This window comes from Struthio camelus, chromosome 3 (genome assembly GCF_040807025.1).
Source record: "Struthio camelus isolate bStrCam1 chromosome 3, bStrCam1.hap1, whole genome shotgun sequence".
Classification (NCBI taxonomy): Eukaryota; Metazoa; Chordata; class Aves; order Struthioniformes; family Struthionidae; genus Struthio; species Struthio camelus.
The window spans coordinates 142,756,793-142,773,175 of record NC_090944.1 but is presented as its reverse complement, the minus strand read 5'-3'; the positions used below and the strand labels follow the sequence as shown (position 1 = coordinate 142,773,175).

The 16,383-nt window shown below is 43.4% G+C and overlaps 1 protein-coding gene across 1 annotated transcript; it reads left to right on the top strand.

Moving 5' to 3' along the window:
- The first annotated feature begins 8,091 nt into the window (after positions 1-8,091).
- Positions 8,092-15,637, top strand: CNRIP1 (cannabinoid receptor interacting protein 1). Its single transcript, XM_009686929.2, has 3 exons — positions 8,092-8,383; positions 9,089-9,233; positions 14,139-15,637. The coding sequence occupies exons 1-3, from the start codon at positions 8,205-8,207 to the stop codon at positions 14,301-14,303; spliced, it is 489 nt and encodes a 162-aa protein (XP_009685224.1). The 5' UTR covers positions 8,092-8,204; the 3' UTR covers positions 14,304-15,637.
- The last annotated feature ends 746 nt before the right edge of the window (positions 15,638-16,383 follow it).

Genomic DNA, 16,383 nt, shown 5'->3' with positions numbered 1-16,383 from the left:
ATAGGTGTTAGTATACACAAATGTATTTGACCCTAACACTACATAAAGCACCACAGCACGTGACTTTCCATGAGCATCTTTTACTTGTCACACAGCTTATTTGGCTATATTTGGTAAGTGATTGGGAGAAAATAGCATTTTTCAGTTGATACATACCACAGTCACACTTCCTTTTTCTGATACAAGAGGAAGGGTGGTGACAGATGGGAGGGAATAAGGAGGCTCCTGCATTGCCAAGGGCAAAGTAATGTCTCCAGCAGGTGACTCAGAATCACCTTTAGAGCTGGGCTCACTCAGATCAGGGCTGTGCCTAGATGTGACTCCATCTGTCACCTCTGCCATTTGCAAAGGTCTCTCATCCCGGCAGGCATAAGGCATGAAGCTTCCTCCAAAAAGCAGTGCTCTATAGGCCATGGCCAGTGTCTTCTGAAGCACTCCAATCCCCACCGCTGAATTCCCTCCCCAAATCCCTTTCCCCAGGCAGAAATTCCTGGTCTCCATTTGTCTCAGCCTTTAGTCTGGAATATACAGACATCTAATAAGGTCTGTGACAGAGAATCAGGTAGGAAGAACCTTCAGAGTCTCTCTAGGCATTCCTCACCGATGCCTATTTAGTGGTTCTCCCATGGTGCAGATTCCATTCCTTCTTGGGCATGCTATATTAGTGCTTCACTATCCCAACTGCTTAACGTTTTTCCCACTGCCTGAATTGAGATTTTCCCGCAGTGATTTCAGCTTGCTACTTCTGTCCTATCCACCATGGACATGGAGAATGGATTGCTTCCTTCTTTGTGGAGGCAGTGTTACATGGTTGCTATGCCTTGAAGAACCAGCTTCTGCTGGCTAGGATGCAGGACTCCAGGATTAGACTAGTAATCTGTGTAGTCCTTAGTGAAGCTGCCAGCAAGTTTCTGCCTCATGAACCACATAGTCAAATTGTCTGCTTTAAGCTTGCTCAGACATTTTGCAACTAGCTATTCCTTAAATGACTTCTCCAGTCCCATCTTCAGGCAGAGCACCTATCTGTACGAGCAATCTCAGGCCATATGCTTTGCACGACATTTTGCCCAAAGTATAGGTTTAAGTGAAGCTGTCACAAGCAGTCTTTCATATACGTTCAGGTTGTTATTCAGGTGTCTTTTCCAGAACCTAAAGAACCTTGTTACCTTGTCTCTTTGCCCATATAAGTCACATTTATGTGAGGGACTTGATTCTCATTAAAGACCCTTAAAGACTGCCTCATTCTTCATTAGGCAGTTTGCAAGTCAAAGATTCAATATACGCTTTTCAATTTTCTGATTCTCAAATGTACTTGACATCAGACAACAGATTCTAAAATCATTAAGTGGAGGACAGACAGATAGAAGCTTATACATAGCTTGTAGAAGCTTCATGCTCTTTGGAAACCAAACAAAGCTGAGCACTAAACACTGATCAAAAGCTCTGTTAAAAGCTTTGTTTCACATTTGCAGTAATGAATCTGACCATCAGCCCCAGGATATGGAATGAATTTAAAACACGTTCCTGAGTTTTTAAGTGATATAGCTTCAAATTTCTTTGAGTTGTTTGCAAGATGGCTCCCTTCAGCTCCTGTAAGCCTTAAAATGATGCTTGATGTCCTCTAAAGCTTCTAGATTCTTCTTGTATAATGTCTTTTTTTGCCAAGTAATTCCTTCTGCTCTAAGAAGGTGCATTATTTCCTTCTCTTCCCTTTCATTCCAGTAGTTCCACCTTTGGGAAAAGGTGCACTATTTTTGCTTTGATTGGACAGATAACAAAGAAACATAGGTCATCGACAAAGACAATTCAAATTAAATCTCCTTCATATTTCTGGAAGCCGAACTATCCCTTTATTAGCTGTCTTGAAGCTATAATGCTACAGAGCTTGGGATGAGCATTAGAGACCAAGAACTGGGTCATAGTTAGCTTCTCCTTCTGTCCCTACCTTGCTGACCCTTAGGCCTGAGGAAAATAAACCCCTTCCCCTGCTGGAAGAACTTACAGGGAACGAAGAGAGAAGAATCTACCAGCATTTTCCTCTCTGCAGGCAGCCTTTGCACAAGTTTTCCCCTCAGCAGGAGGAAGCTCAGCTCTGCTCTCCAGCTCCCACTGGTTCGGTGTTTGCGCTGAGTCAGGATTGCAGGCCCTACATGATAAATTGATGATAAGAAGTATCCAGGAACAGTTCCTCTTCCACAGGACCTCCATGTGACCTTATAGTAAAAAGTGGATTAATATGAACAGAAAGGGATGCTGACAACACACTCTGAAAAGAAAGCTCTGATTTACCTGCATGAAAAGCTGCTAGAGATGTGTGCAATACAATTATAGATACAGTGGCACTAAGCCAGTAACTCCACAATTTACTATTAGTTACTTAAGCAATTCACTGTAATCCAAAGCATAAAATTACCACTATCCAATATTAGCTGGAAGCAACTACTTTTATAACATGTATAACATTTCTTTTCTCTATGTTGTTTATGCTTCATCCTCAAAACTCACCCATTCTTTTACTAATCTGATATATATCACTGGAACAATCCATTTGTTATAATAGTGAGGCTTGGTTTCATTTATCACTCATCATCACATGGGAACCAGCACTTCATCTTCCCCTAAGCCAAAATCTGATCAGTTAAATCATTCCTATGGAGCAAGATGGTATTTAACCATGCAGTGGCCATGGTGGGGGATGCAAGGGACAGGCTGAACTGCTGATGCACATCTTTGTGCAGCTATTGCTGAAGAGCAGCACCAGGCATAAAGGAGAGAGGAAGGGCTGTATTTCTTCCAGCTGCCCACACAGGGGAGGATAGAGCTTTAATCTGGCAAAAAGAGAAAGTAACTTGCATCATGAAATTATAAAATCCTGTTTTCTGCCACATCAGAGCCTGTTCCTGCAAGCATTAACAACAACAACAACAACAAAAAAAGAAGTGATCAAATATATTTGATCCAGCTGAGAAACTGATGGGACTTTATACCCAAAGCTCAAACTATCCAGACAAATTAATTAGCTGCAAGGAAGACATATGCAATTGCTCAGCTTGTTACATTAACTCCACTGCTCCCAGGACTAGCCCTCACACTGCTGTTCCTCGAGCATGTTTGCTGTGCTTTAAGTGCTGTAAGCCCGCTCTGGTAACAGAGCACGTAGGCTCTCCAGAAATATGCATCACTCCAGCAAATCAAGTTGCATTTCAACGGAAATCTATATCAAATGCTGTATTTTCAAATGATTACCTACACAGGAAAATTAACATAAGCAAGTGATTTGTGAAGGTGATAAATAAAGACTCAGTCCAGCTTATAGTTCAGTAACACACCTTCTCACTTCTGCTTGGACACAGAGGTCTCAATAGAATTATAGTATTAAACCGAGAGCTGCCAGGTGTGAGTCTCAGCACAATTCACTCCATATGGCATCACACATATGACTGTTTTTAGAGAATGAGAGATTGTGGCTTTGCATTCACTTCTCAAAAAGAAACCCAAACCCAGGACATTTCCAAATTTAGCACTGTGGTAAAAAAAAGTAATCAAAGAGGGGGTAAAAATGAAAAGATCATTACAGGTATTGTCCATGTCACCTTGGAATCCAAAGGCTGTAGGTTGGCTGTCGTAAATAAACCATCTTGTTCTGACCTCAGGCACATTTAATACATTTAATTCTTGCAGAGCTATGCAGCACGATTAGCACATAAACTGGAAAACAGGAAGGACTGCATAAATAGTAACACTGAAAAGCTGATGTAGTTGACACGATATCATGCTAACACAAATCATATTAAGTGGGTTCAGGTGAGATGCCAAATGGATATCTCCAAAGCAAATTGGGCCAGTGCATATTAGCCCTAGCATAGGCTGTGAATTGCACACATGTTAGTTCTGACCTGTCACTGAATAATGCTAGCCTCACCTGTGACTTACTCACCTCTCTCCTGTGGTATTTCCCCTTAGTGATACAAGTAGGTGATGCAGCCAAAGCAGGAAAGGCCTAGGGACAAGTGAGATGTCTCGGAGGAGACACAACAGTGTGAGAAGACTTTCCTTGTTCTAGGAAGAAAAACGACAAGAATGGCTAAGCACACTGGCCGCAACTCAGCTGAGGGAGCCCACCGTTCCCCGAGAGAGCGCTGAAGGGCTTGCTAACTAACAGCCTCAAGAAAGCAGGGGAGCCCTCACCTCACACGGGAGTGCTGCAATGTTCCAGGCCCAAGGAAAAGGAATTACCTGAACATACCTTACCAATCCCAGACAACAGGCTGGGGCATCTCAGATGCCAGGGGAACAAAAAGTAGATTTGAAAGGCAAAAATAAATTAACCTGCATATTAAAGACTTAAAAGGTTTTAAAAAAATAAGAACAAACAAACAAACCTTCAAAAAACTCCAAATCATATAGGTATGGAGAATGGAAGAAAGGGCACATAACTTTTTCTGCTTGTTCATGGAAGCAAGTTACTGCCATGGCTTGAGAAAACACCAAAAAGACACCTTGCCATAAGCCCCATGATGATATATTTAGCCTCGCATCTTGTAACGGTCAGTACGTTTGTTCTGTGCTCCTGGCAAAAACCACACATCCTCCTCCTAGCTACAGATATTTTGCTCCCATCAGAACATCAAGCAGTTGGTATCAGGGCACTGTGAGGGCTGCCTGCTCCCTGCAGGCCAGGGCAGCAGGAGCTGCAGGGAATCCCCAGGCTGGCAGGGCAGGGGCCTTGCCAGCCAGGGCCTGTCCCATCAGGCAAGTTCATGGCAATGAGGCAGACCGGAAGTCATGCAAGGAATTCAGTGTAGAGGTCAGGATCAGGTCTAGTGAGGGTAACTCGGGTCAGACACAGTCAGCTGAGCAGGTCCATGGTGACAGGGCACAGCCAAGGCCATCAGCCCAGGCCCAGCTGGAGACTAGCACTCCCACAGCATCACTAGAGCACAGACTGACAGCCCCAGGCTGAGCTTAAATAGAGCCCCTGGGTTTGGGGGGGGGGGGAGGGGGGTGTGGATATTTGGGAGGCCCCAGGTGAGAGGTTGGTCAGAGGCTGTAAGGCCATTAGTGTCCTCAGGCTGCTGACAGTTAGTTTATCAGTGAGAGAGAGACAATTGGTTGTCAGGGATTCTTAGGGTTTTTTATTTGTAATTTATCAACCATGACGTTGGCCATTTGGGTAATTCTCCCTGTGAGTGATAAAGTGGTGGCTGTGCTGCAGCAACAAAACTAACTTCCCAGAAAGACTTAAGAAAGGCAAAGCCCTCTGCAATCTACACTGATAAAGAGCATCATCTGGTAAGGTCAGATAACTGAATAACATAAAGGCATATGAAGTTATGAGGTTGATAAAAAGAAAAGCAATGCCCACATTTAAAATTACTTCCTCACAAATGTTCCACTGTCAAAATGTTTCACTTTCAAATAGTGAACTAGTTACTCAGTCTATGCATACATGATCCATAATATGATGCTTTTAAGTTCTTCCTCACGTTTGCCATTTTTTGCCACAGTGTACTGGAATAACATCATAGCCTGAGTTGTGTCCGGAGAAAGATAATTGTTCAGGCAGAAATAATAGGGAAAAAAAGCCTTGTTATAGATCTATCCTTATGTGTACTTGGGAAACTAATTGCAATCAATACTTCAGCTACACACAATTTACCACAACATGATACATCTGGCTCATGAGGAAAGCAGAACTGATCCCTGGAAATGGCCGTTATTCTGCACACCACTTTAAGTGACACTATTGGGTTCCGCACCTAAGGTCTCTGTGATTTCTTACTGAATTATATTTAAACTCGGTGAGAAGTGCTGCAAGCAAAACTTTCACCAAGCCACAAAACACAGAGGTTCTCAGCAGAACATAATGAAAAAAGAGTAGCGTTTTATAATGTGCAAACAAGATATGGAGAGATGTACACATGATCTTTTTTGTGGAGCCATGAGATAATGAGATATTTATCTAAATATAGCAGCTGCTTCCTCATCTTAAAACCTGCGTATGCCACTTGATTATCTGACACTTCCAAAGTATTTCCAAGACCATTTGTATTAGCCTAGACAGTGGGCAGTCGGAGGGATTCTTTTTACCTAACTTTAGGTGTCTACTTCTGAGGACCTTTTCAGTCAGCAGAGATCTAAGCAATAAATCAGTGGAGTTTAGTGTATGACTCATGATCAAATGTTGGCCCCTACTGTGAGGTGAATTGCTCCTACAACTTACTAACTCTATTGATTAGATACCTTTGATTACACAAGAGTCTCAAGTGACTCATCATGAGTAGATTCATAGACAGATGCATCCTACCCTACAAACCTTTATGTCAAGAGGATTTGAGTTAGGCTAACAGTACCCAAAAGATTCTTCTCAGACATTAATGTTGATAAGGCCGCTACCATACCATACAAAGGGAATTGCTGGTCTTTTTTTTTTTAATAGCATTTGCTCCAGCCTTGATTGTTTGGTAGAAGAAGCAGTGACTCCATTGTGTAATCACTTCCCCATGGGGGAGTCCCTGCTGCTAGCAACTCCCATTGGAAGTGGGATGTTACTTACAGAGCTCAAGGCATACATAGCTGTGAGATGCAGGGATTGTCCCCCTCCCTTATCTCTGTGGAAACCTTGCTGGCTAGTTACCTAATAAACACTATCCTTAGCTGGATACCTAATCAAGGTAAATACAATAGCATTTCTGTTACAACAGTCAAGTTTTCCGCAGTATGTATTCTTCTGCTCAATGTCCACAACAAAAATAACTCCCTAAGTAACCTGCATACACTAATAAATGCAGCTGGGTAATAACAGATCTTCTATCTGGCTTGCCAATGCTACATTTTACCAACAGGTGTATATCTCAGCTTTAGAAAAGCAAAGACAACATCAGATCCAGCACAACTGTAGGTGAACTAGCTTTGAAAGTCATGATTCATGATCTCTGCCACAATGCTGAATCAAGCAAAAGAATGGAGAGGATGTACAAACCTCCCGCTCCTGGGTTAAAAGCTATCTTCTAATGGTTAAACTGGAATAAGATCTATGGAGAGGTGAATTATGGTACCTCTTTCAGTTTCAAAAATATCTCTCCTTGAAGAAATGGTACCAGCCATAGGTAGAGTGTGCCACCAGACCTAAAGAAATAAGGCTGTGATCTGATACAGAAATTTCAGTGTTTCTTCTCTTAAAACAAGAAGATTGGGATAAGGTGATAAGAAAAGATCCCAACAGAGACTCTGACCCAAATACTGTCGCCACTGAAATCAAAGGGGAATTCAGCTGACAACTTCTGGGGCAGGAAATTGACCCTCAGTCTAGGAATGGCAGCTTACAAAATCCTTTAGCAGTACAGAGAGTGAAGAGACACAAAACATGTCTTTATTCTCTGCCCTTTCCTTCCTCTCAGGCAGCTCTGGCTCATGCATGTCACTATGTAGCTGCGTCAGCCTCTGCAAAAGGGTACAATCAGCCACCAGGAGATCGCGCCCCACGGTCGAGGGAGATCGGGAGGGTGACTTGTTGGGTGCTCCCCTCTGAGAATATCCCATTGCGCACCACCCTCCGAGGGAGATAGCTGCGAGACCCGGCCGACGGCGGGGGCCAGGCCGGGGACCCTCCGAGTGGGCTTTCCGTGCAGGCAGCTTGGGGGGAGGAGGAAGCTCGGAGCCCTGGGGTGGGAGTCAGGCGGCAAGGCCGGGCAGTAGCATCCTACTGGGCCGGGCGCGCCCGGCCCGGCCCGGCCCGGCCCGGCCCGGCGGGGCGGCCCGCGGCGCTGTCCGCTCCCGTGGTGCTGAACCTCAGCGGGACCCGCCCCGCACGGCTCGGCGCGGCGCGGCGCGGCGCGGCTCCTGCGTGCTCCCCCTCCAGATAAATCGTGGGATTACGGTTGCGGTAATCGGGGCCGGATTAACTCCGTGGAAACCGCCTGAAATTTGAACAGCTGCAAATGTTCCCAACCCGGGAGCGGGCCATCCGCCGCCCAGATGCTGTGCCGTGACTGGGAGGGGTTGGGGAGAGGGGAAAAAAAAAAAAAAAAGCATCATCCGCTGCTTTTGGGAAGGGCTGGGCTGGCTCGGATCCGGCAGCCCCTCCTCTTCCTCCTCCCTCCTCCTCTTCCTCTCCCTCGCCGCCTCAGCCTCCTCTCCCGGCCAGCCACCTTCTGCGGAGGGGGAGAGACGAGCGCACACCCTGCAGTCCCCCGTGACAAGCGATGGGCGACATCCCCAACCTCGTGAAAATCAGCGTCTCCCTCAAAATCCAGCCCAACGACGGGGCAGTGTATTTCAAGGTGGATGGGCAGCGCTTCGGCCAGAACCGCACCATCAAGCTGCTGACTGGGGCCAAGTACAAGATCGAGGTGGCTCTCCGGCCCGGCACTGTTCAGGCCACGTAAGTGCATCCTTCCCAGCACAGCCCAGGGGTGGATCCCACAGCCCTCCCTTCCCTAGTGCTTTATTTTTAGAGGTCTAATATCTTCTCCTGGCAGGCTGACAGCACAGGGTTTCCGTGATTTCTCCCTCCCTGCCCTCTTGCTTTGGTGGCCCTGTTTCTAGGTCCCCAGCCAGCTGTCCCTGTTCCCCTACCCAGTCAGCATGTGGGGCCAGCACAGGAGACAAGCTGAGTTTGGGAGCTGCCTCTTTTCCTCTCCCTTCCCACCTCTACCCAGAGCTTTTACAGGCCCAGCTCCTTCTCTGTCTCTTTCCCATGCTTTGTTCTGGATCAGGGGGAGGACATGGCCCCTCCAGCCCTGCATTTCGGGCTGTCTCATGCCCAAGCCTCACTGCACCGTAGCAAAGCAGAGAGAGACAATGGGGAGGTTGGCAGCTGGGGGACCAGCTCTGAGCGGAGGGCAGCCCTGGAAAAGTGGTTCAATCAACACATCCCCAGCTACTGGAGCTTAGATCCCCTCACTTTCCTTTCTATTTGTTCCCTGAGTGTCTGCGGAGCCCTGACATATCCAGGAGCCCCAATGAGTCAGCAGCACCTGCACGTTTGCTAATATTCCTGAAGCATCCCCCTGCACAGAGGCTGCTCCGGTCTGCTGGGAAGGGGACCTGCAGGGCTGCTGAAGGCCTACAGCCTGTCTCTTTGCAGGACGATGGGCATCGGGGGCGTGAATGTCCCACTGGAGGAGAAATCAAGGGATGCACAAGTGGTCTCTTACACAGGCATCTACGACACAGAAGGGGTGCCCCACACCAAGAGCGGTGAGAGGCAGCCTATCCAGGTCAACATGCAGGTACGTGGCCCTCCACTCAGTGGAAGCCTGGCACGGGAAGACAAGGGAGGGCAGCAGGGTTTTGACTCCCAGAGACAAAGGTGTGGAGCTCAAGTGTGGCAGGGAAAGCCTGGTCACAGCTGCTGCCTGTTCCCTCCCCCCCAGGCTGCCCTTTTCTTTGCTTTGTGTCAGTGAGGCTGCTGGTCAGAGCATAGCTTGAAAACACAAGCTCTGTTGCCCAAGGGGCAGCCAAGAGAACTGCAGGGGCTAGGAGGAGGAAGAAATAGAGCTCCTTAAAGCTGAACCTCCTGCCTTTTCTGCAGGCAGTACTACAGATTTCAGGAAATTCCCACCAAAATCATGTGGTTCATGGCTCTGGCTACGAATCCAGTCCCAAGCCCTTGGCATACAAAGATCCCCCTTTTGCCTGCTAGCATTGCCAGGTTGCTTGGAGCACAGCATGCCCCAAGCATGAGGAGTGATGACTTCCCCCTTCAACCTGTCATCTACAGGAAACCAGAGCACCTGTCTGAGTCTGAAAACACCTATGTGAAGGCACACACATTCAACCTGAGGGCAGTTTTCTCCCTCTCTTTCCCCATATGCTTCCATGGTTTCCATTACCATATTAACTGTGCACCCGCAAACTTAAGCTCTTGACTCAAGTCGGATGTTCACCCTAACCTTAAACTGAAGCTCCAAGGGCCAGCTTTGGTGTATGCCATGGATCCAAAGTGAGATAAGACGAAGGTCCAAGCCCCTAAGGGAGCACAATTGACATCGGACAGCACTCTTTGGTAATGTTTGGGGTGCAGAGAGGGATCTGTTTGGCTCCAGGGTTTTTTGTTTTTCCCGATTATGGTTCTGAGAGAGACTCCTGCTGTTTATTGTGTACCTCCTATATAGAAAAGGGGAAATGGGGCAGTAAGCCATCCTCATCTAGAGCTCTCCCAGGGGTCTGTTCCAATTTATACTAGGTTAGGACCTCACCTAGGCTACAAGATTTCACCTTTTTCCTGCACTTGCTGGCTGCACTCAAGATTTCATCTTTACAGATTCTTAGGCTGTATTTTCTTATGGAGCCATCATTTAGCACAGCAAACCCCTTCTGAAGAAAAATTGTGGCATCTCTAATTGAAGTTTCTGATAATTACAGCAGGCGTAACAATTCTGGAGACCCATATCTTAAATGAAATATAATAGTGACTACCCTGAAGTATCTGTCCATATTAATCACTTCTCTGTACGTTTGCCTCCTTATAACATCCAAGAAAACCAAACATAACCCAGCATAACTTCTCAACTGGCAGACACTGTTCCTTTCAGTAGCCTAAGATGAATACACAAAGCCTATGCTAGTAGTTTTCTTCTCAAGGAGCAGAAGGAGAGGGAAGGGAAGCTTTCTTATAGCACTAACCCAGAAAATGCCTGCTTGATGCCACTGTTCAGTGTAGCCATTGGGTTCTACTTAGCCCTTATGCCAGGAGGTAAAAAGACAGCACTCCAAAGATTTTTATCCTCACATGTAACACTGCTTTAAGATCTGAAAATCTGGAACTTTAACTTTTTCTTTGGAAAAATCCAGTCAAACAAAACACAAATGAAATTTAAGTAATGCTAAGAGGGCCTGGTTTTCAGACACAAGCTCCTAGCTGCTGTTTTGCAGCATCAATATGAGCAGCCACAATATTTGTCCAAACAGGGGCTTTACATATCAAATCTTGAGATACTAACCATGAAGTTAATAGGATTTGCAAGTGTTAAGCAAGTAACTCAATCCCTTTTAGGATTTGATTTTGACAGACTGGTTCTTCAATATAGACTTAGGTGTCCACGATTGATACTTTTAAGTATTAAATATGGGTAACTCAACAGGGATTTACATGCTTAACTTATCACTTGGCTGCTCAGCTAGACAGAGCCATGACAGATTTAGGGACCTAACCTCAGCCACCCCAGTCCAAAAAATGCTTATAATAGCTACTTCCTGAATATTCAAAACTGGGTTTATTGCATACAACTTTAATTTCAATTTTTCTACTTCCTTCAAAAATAAGGAACTTTTGCCTCCACTTCCTTTTCTATAGTAGGTAGGATCTTGATGCATCCTAGGAATAAACAGACACTATTTTAGCACAAAATCTGAACTCACGTTAGAAATGCACTGTAAGGTCAGTCTTGAAGTCTGATAATGATAATTATCCAGCACTAGTCAATGTCTGACAATGACAACTTAATTTCTAAAAGTCAGAAGGTCCAGAAGTTGAGGTGTTTGTTTCCTGTAAGTTTTAAAATTTTAAATGAATAATTCTTTGTGCTCCTACTTTAACTTACTGGTGGAGGTCTTATCCTGTTACTGGTTTATACTTCTAAAACAACAATCCTACTTCTGAATTCCAGAATCTCAGGACGTGTTCCTGTTATCTGAATGCTCAGTTATGCCTAACAGAAACCACTAAACTGACTAGCAAATAGTGTACACTAAGTTTAGTCTCATTTTGTTCTTGGTCAGTCTAGACTAAGACTGAATAAAGAAGCAAGAACTCTATTCCCATAATAAATAGCCATCAAATCATCCTGGCACACAAACTCAGAAGGACTAGCTAAATAACTACTCACACCTATGGGCATTGGACAAGAGAGATCTAGCAGACAGTGAAATAGGCTTCTAGGCCTAATCTGCAAAGAACAGGGCCATCACTACTCCCTGGGGAAGTCCATATCTCAGTCCAATATAAGAGCCATCATTCAAGCTGCAGGAGCCTCAGGAACTTTGCTGAGAGGAACTTTGTCCTGCTCAGAGGATGCAGGACATTCGCGATGCCACAGAGCTCTGCAGCTGCTGCATGTGCCCAAGTACCAGGATGGGATACACAGCGGTAGAAAAGCTCTGCATTTAACTCCTTCCTTCCCCTAGAAATCCACAGCAGGCAAACATCGACTACTCAGGGTAGCTCAGCCAACCAGGTCATTGGAGGAAGACAGTTTGTTTTCTCCCTTCATCTTACCAAAATTCAGATCTTCTATAAATTAATAAAATGAAGTGCTGGGGTACTGCTCTTGTATCATGTCACCTTCTATAAATGCTATTAGAAATGCCTTTTCTTCTGGATCAATCCCTTTTCTTCCTCCTTCTTCAAGATGAGGACGTCTAATGCTCCTCTCTACTGGCAATCTGTGTGGACTGTGCACGGTAAAGCTCAATGTGCTTAACCCTTAGTATCTTGCATTATGAGCAGTACCAGGATTACTATCAGAAGGGATTAATAAAGGATCCTTAAGTAAGATTTTGGCTGTTGGGAGAGATAAGAATACATTACATTCTCTCTTCTTCAAAGGAAGTAGTAGAAACAATGCAGCTACTCCTTTAAGGTCACATTCACAACTGGTGCCAAATAAAATCTTTCACTAACCTCAGCACACAGCAACTCCTGCCGTTGTTAAGGCTAAATTTACAGTTATCACAGGGAAGATCTGAGGGAAGATTTAAAACAATGTCCATTGCCCAGCAGCAGCTTACAAACCACATTTTGGACTTAAGAAAAAAAAGCAAACAAAAAAACTGCCTATCTGAGAAAACTGGATACAGAAGGTTCTGCTTGCAACTGAGCAAGAGGAACTGTGTAAAAGGGCTCTCATACTGACTTTCCAAGGGTGATAACAGTAGGTAGATGATCAAAGGTCAGCTCCCAAGCACATGATAGGAATGGAAAATAGCCAAGTGAAGAAGCTGTCATTAAAAGGAGTGATGGAAATATTTAAAAGGAAAAAATGCTAAAGAACAGAGTGCCATGCAGTAGCACTGAATCCACTATCTAGTATTTTTTGCCAACAGAACACAAATCAACAAGCCAGCAACGCATATAAGCTTCACACCTGCACACTAGCCTCTCTGTAAGGTCTCATGACACAGGGACTCAAATTTTATACCATCACAATTGAAACCGTAACCTCTCTTTGTAAGCCTCACTCATATACATTTTCTGATGTTGTAAGGGTATGTGGCAGTGGCTCAAAAACCATGAGATTTTATATTACAAAATTTAATTACTACAGTCATAGTCCCATTCACTTCTCAGTAAGGTGCAAATGTGGTCAGACAACTTGGCAGTCAATGTCATATTACTTTCACTGTATGAGACACTACCTGCTAACATACACTAATTATCTCCTTCCTAGCCTGTTACTCATACCAAAGTTTAAGAAGCTAGCACAGTACAACTAGCAATTACAGAAATGCACAAGAAAGATGCACAAGAAATGCAAGAGAGAACTTTTTGCTTAAGTTTCATATAAAATGCGGAATAGAATCCCAGGGAAGGAGTAAGTGATCTAGCAGCAGCACATCTCAATCAGCATGGTTCTCTGCACTGTGAACACAACTGTACAAAATACAGGGACATTAAAGATTTCAGATTACGCAAAAGGAGGAAGCTTCCTGCAGTCTCTAGATATGGTATATAGGTGAAGTGACAGCCTCTATCACTACAGACCACTGTTAGGTGATCTACACTATATAAAAGCAACTTCAAAATCACCGTACCAACTGCTGTTGAGCCATCTTAGGAAGGATTATACCCTTGACTCTTGCTGTTAGCAACATTTATCCATGTGTGAACTTCAACATTTTCACTCCCTTCTCTTTCCCAGACATAAATGAGAGTAAGAGAATAGCACACACAGAATCTGGTCCTGCATGTTCTGTATATGCCTAAGCACAAAAGGCTTCATGATGTCTACTAGAGTAGGCTTTACAGATCTTTGATTTGTCAGCTTGAGGAACAGTAATCCTTACATCAGCTGTTTTACGTTTCACAGTTTCGTAAGGGTATTTCTCATTAAGAGAGGAAAAACCTACCTCCCCCTCCCCCCCCAAAAAAAACCCACACCCAGTTTACTAACAATGATATTCCTTTTCCTTTACAGTTTAATGACATTGGTGTTTTTGAAACAGTCTGGCAAGTTAAATTCTACAACTACCATAAACGGGATCATTGCCAGTGGGGAAACAGTTTTGGCAGCATTGAGTACGAATGCAAACCGAACGAAACGCGCAGTCTTATGTGGATCAATAAAGAGACCTTCCACTGAAGAGAAGTGAAAACAATAGCGCTGGACAATCTCCTTAAAGAAAAATCTACCTTCTTCAACCAGCAAGAAGCCTTAACAAAGGCATACTATAATGTTGCTTTGTCTCATAAGGTTCTGGTTAACTCAGTTATATATACAGTTGGTGCCACTAAAAACCTTGCCTATTTATGGTATTTTAAGTTTACCATGGCATTGCAGATTCTTTATCTATCATCCTGAGACTACTTCAGGCATCACGGTAAAGAATATTTGATACCTAAGTTTAAAAAAAAAAAAACAAAAACAAAGACAAGAGTCATACTGTCATAATACTACGCCCACTAAACAGTTCCACTAGATGCAACAACCTTTGTGAAGTGTTTTGCTTTATTGCTTAGAACTTGGATGCAACATCACATTGGTGATTTTCGTATTTATATTTGTGTTTGCTCCAAAATCAGTGTACTCCTTCAACCGTTTTGTCTACACGTCATAACAATAGACAACAAAAAGTACAAGTTATGGATGTTCGTAGGTTTAGTAAACGGCAGCTACTGCACTGTTGATATTGTGCTTTCATATCAAGGGATTTGGAACCTCACTGATTCTCCTTTTTGTTGAGTGTCATAAAATATTCTGTGATGAATTTCCTATTTTGTGAGATTTGGTAAATTATCATTCTTTGTTAAGTTGCCCAGTCCCTGAAATGGTTTCAGGAAATAGCGTAAAAGATGCTAACCTAAACAGAGCAAAGGCAATAAATCAGTCATGGTCTTAACAAAAAGGAACATCTAAAGACATGAAATATTTACCTTAAGATCATATAGTGTTTTTTGCAAGATATAGCAGTCATAGTTATCAGAATAAGAGTTCCGATAGTAATCTCCATTTGTTTTAATGACATATTGCTCAAACCAGTAAAATCCTACAAATTAAGTTTTTCAAGCAGGACCATTGTATCACACCAAAATATACAGGATTTCCTATTTAAAAAAAAAAAAACAAAACTCAGCATTGTGAAGAAAGTGCATATCTTGGTGCATGCTTATACATGGATTGTATACCTTTAAATAAAGATAAGCATGTAAGCATTTGAAGGGTTATGAGTTAAGGTGCTACATAAACACTGACCCAGTGTTTAACACATACAGAAAATAAAAGCCAAACATATCTTTTCTTTCAGTAAACAAAGCAGGGAAACAACTACACCATCCCATCTCCAACTTCATCTGAAGTAAGCTGTCAGTTCTTGCATATTGGTTGTATTGGTTGTTCCCTTTGTGAATAATTTGTAAATTGTGTACGTAAATGATAACCACAACTTTTGATCTTTGTAATAAAGGACTTAAATTTAAGTTTCTTCTCGTATGAAAAGTATGACCATGTAAATGAAAGTAGAAAAAGCTGTATCAAAAAAAAATATAGTTGTTTTAAAAGGTCAAACAGTAGAGGGTATCCTGTTAGTGCTTTCTGAGAATGCTACCCAGTTTCATGTACCTCATGTTCCGTACCCAAAGCTCCTGTTTCTAGGAAACACAGATCCAATGTGCTAAATGCAGACAGTTAACGTGATAATCCTCAGTGGAGATTTCTGATAAAACTCAACAGCATTTTGTTGCACTAATATATTTTGGAAAGTCAAGATTTAGGATAGAAGTGAAACACAAACATAAAGAAATACTTCCTTTCATTGGATTTTTAAGTAAAAACCTTTAATTCTTCAAAAGGAGAAAACTGAACTGAGTGTCAAATTCAGCACTCTCTACTTGATTTTTCAGAGTGCATCAACATCTCTCAGAGTTGAGCACTGACTTGTTTTCATCTCAAAACAAAATCGATACTTCAGATGGAAACGTTGTTATCAGCACTTAAGCAGAAATCTCCAGATAATGGACCTCAACACCAAGTTTCCAGCTGTCAGCCTCATCTCTGCATTGCTAGAGCATGATTTATTTCCTCAACAATTGGTATACTGCAGTTGTTTTGTTTGTACATATAAACTGGAAGCACAACATCAGCATGAATATATTTGATACATAAATTTCTGTCCTAGTAAAAGTAAAATGTGTTAGATGGGCCTCCACCTTGAGTTCAGCTTCCA

Bases quoted from the DNA above. Each gene is read 5' to 3' on its own strand.
- CNRIP1 (XM_009686929.2), top strand. From the start codon at position 8,205: ATGGGCGACATCCCCAACCTCGTGAAAATCAGCGTCTCCCTCAAAATC. The intron at 8,384-9,088 runs GTAAGTGCATCC...GTCTCTTTGCAG, and splicing joins CCCGGCACTGTTCAGGCCAC to GACGATGGGCATCGGGGGCG. The intron at 9,234-14,138 runs GTACGTGGCCCT...TTTCCTTTACAG, and splicing joins CTATCCAGGTCAACATGCAG to TTTAATGACATTGGTGTTTT.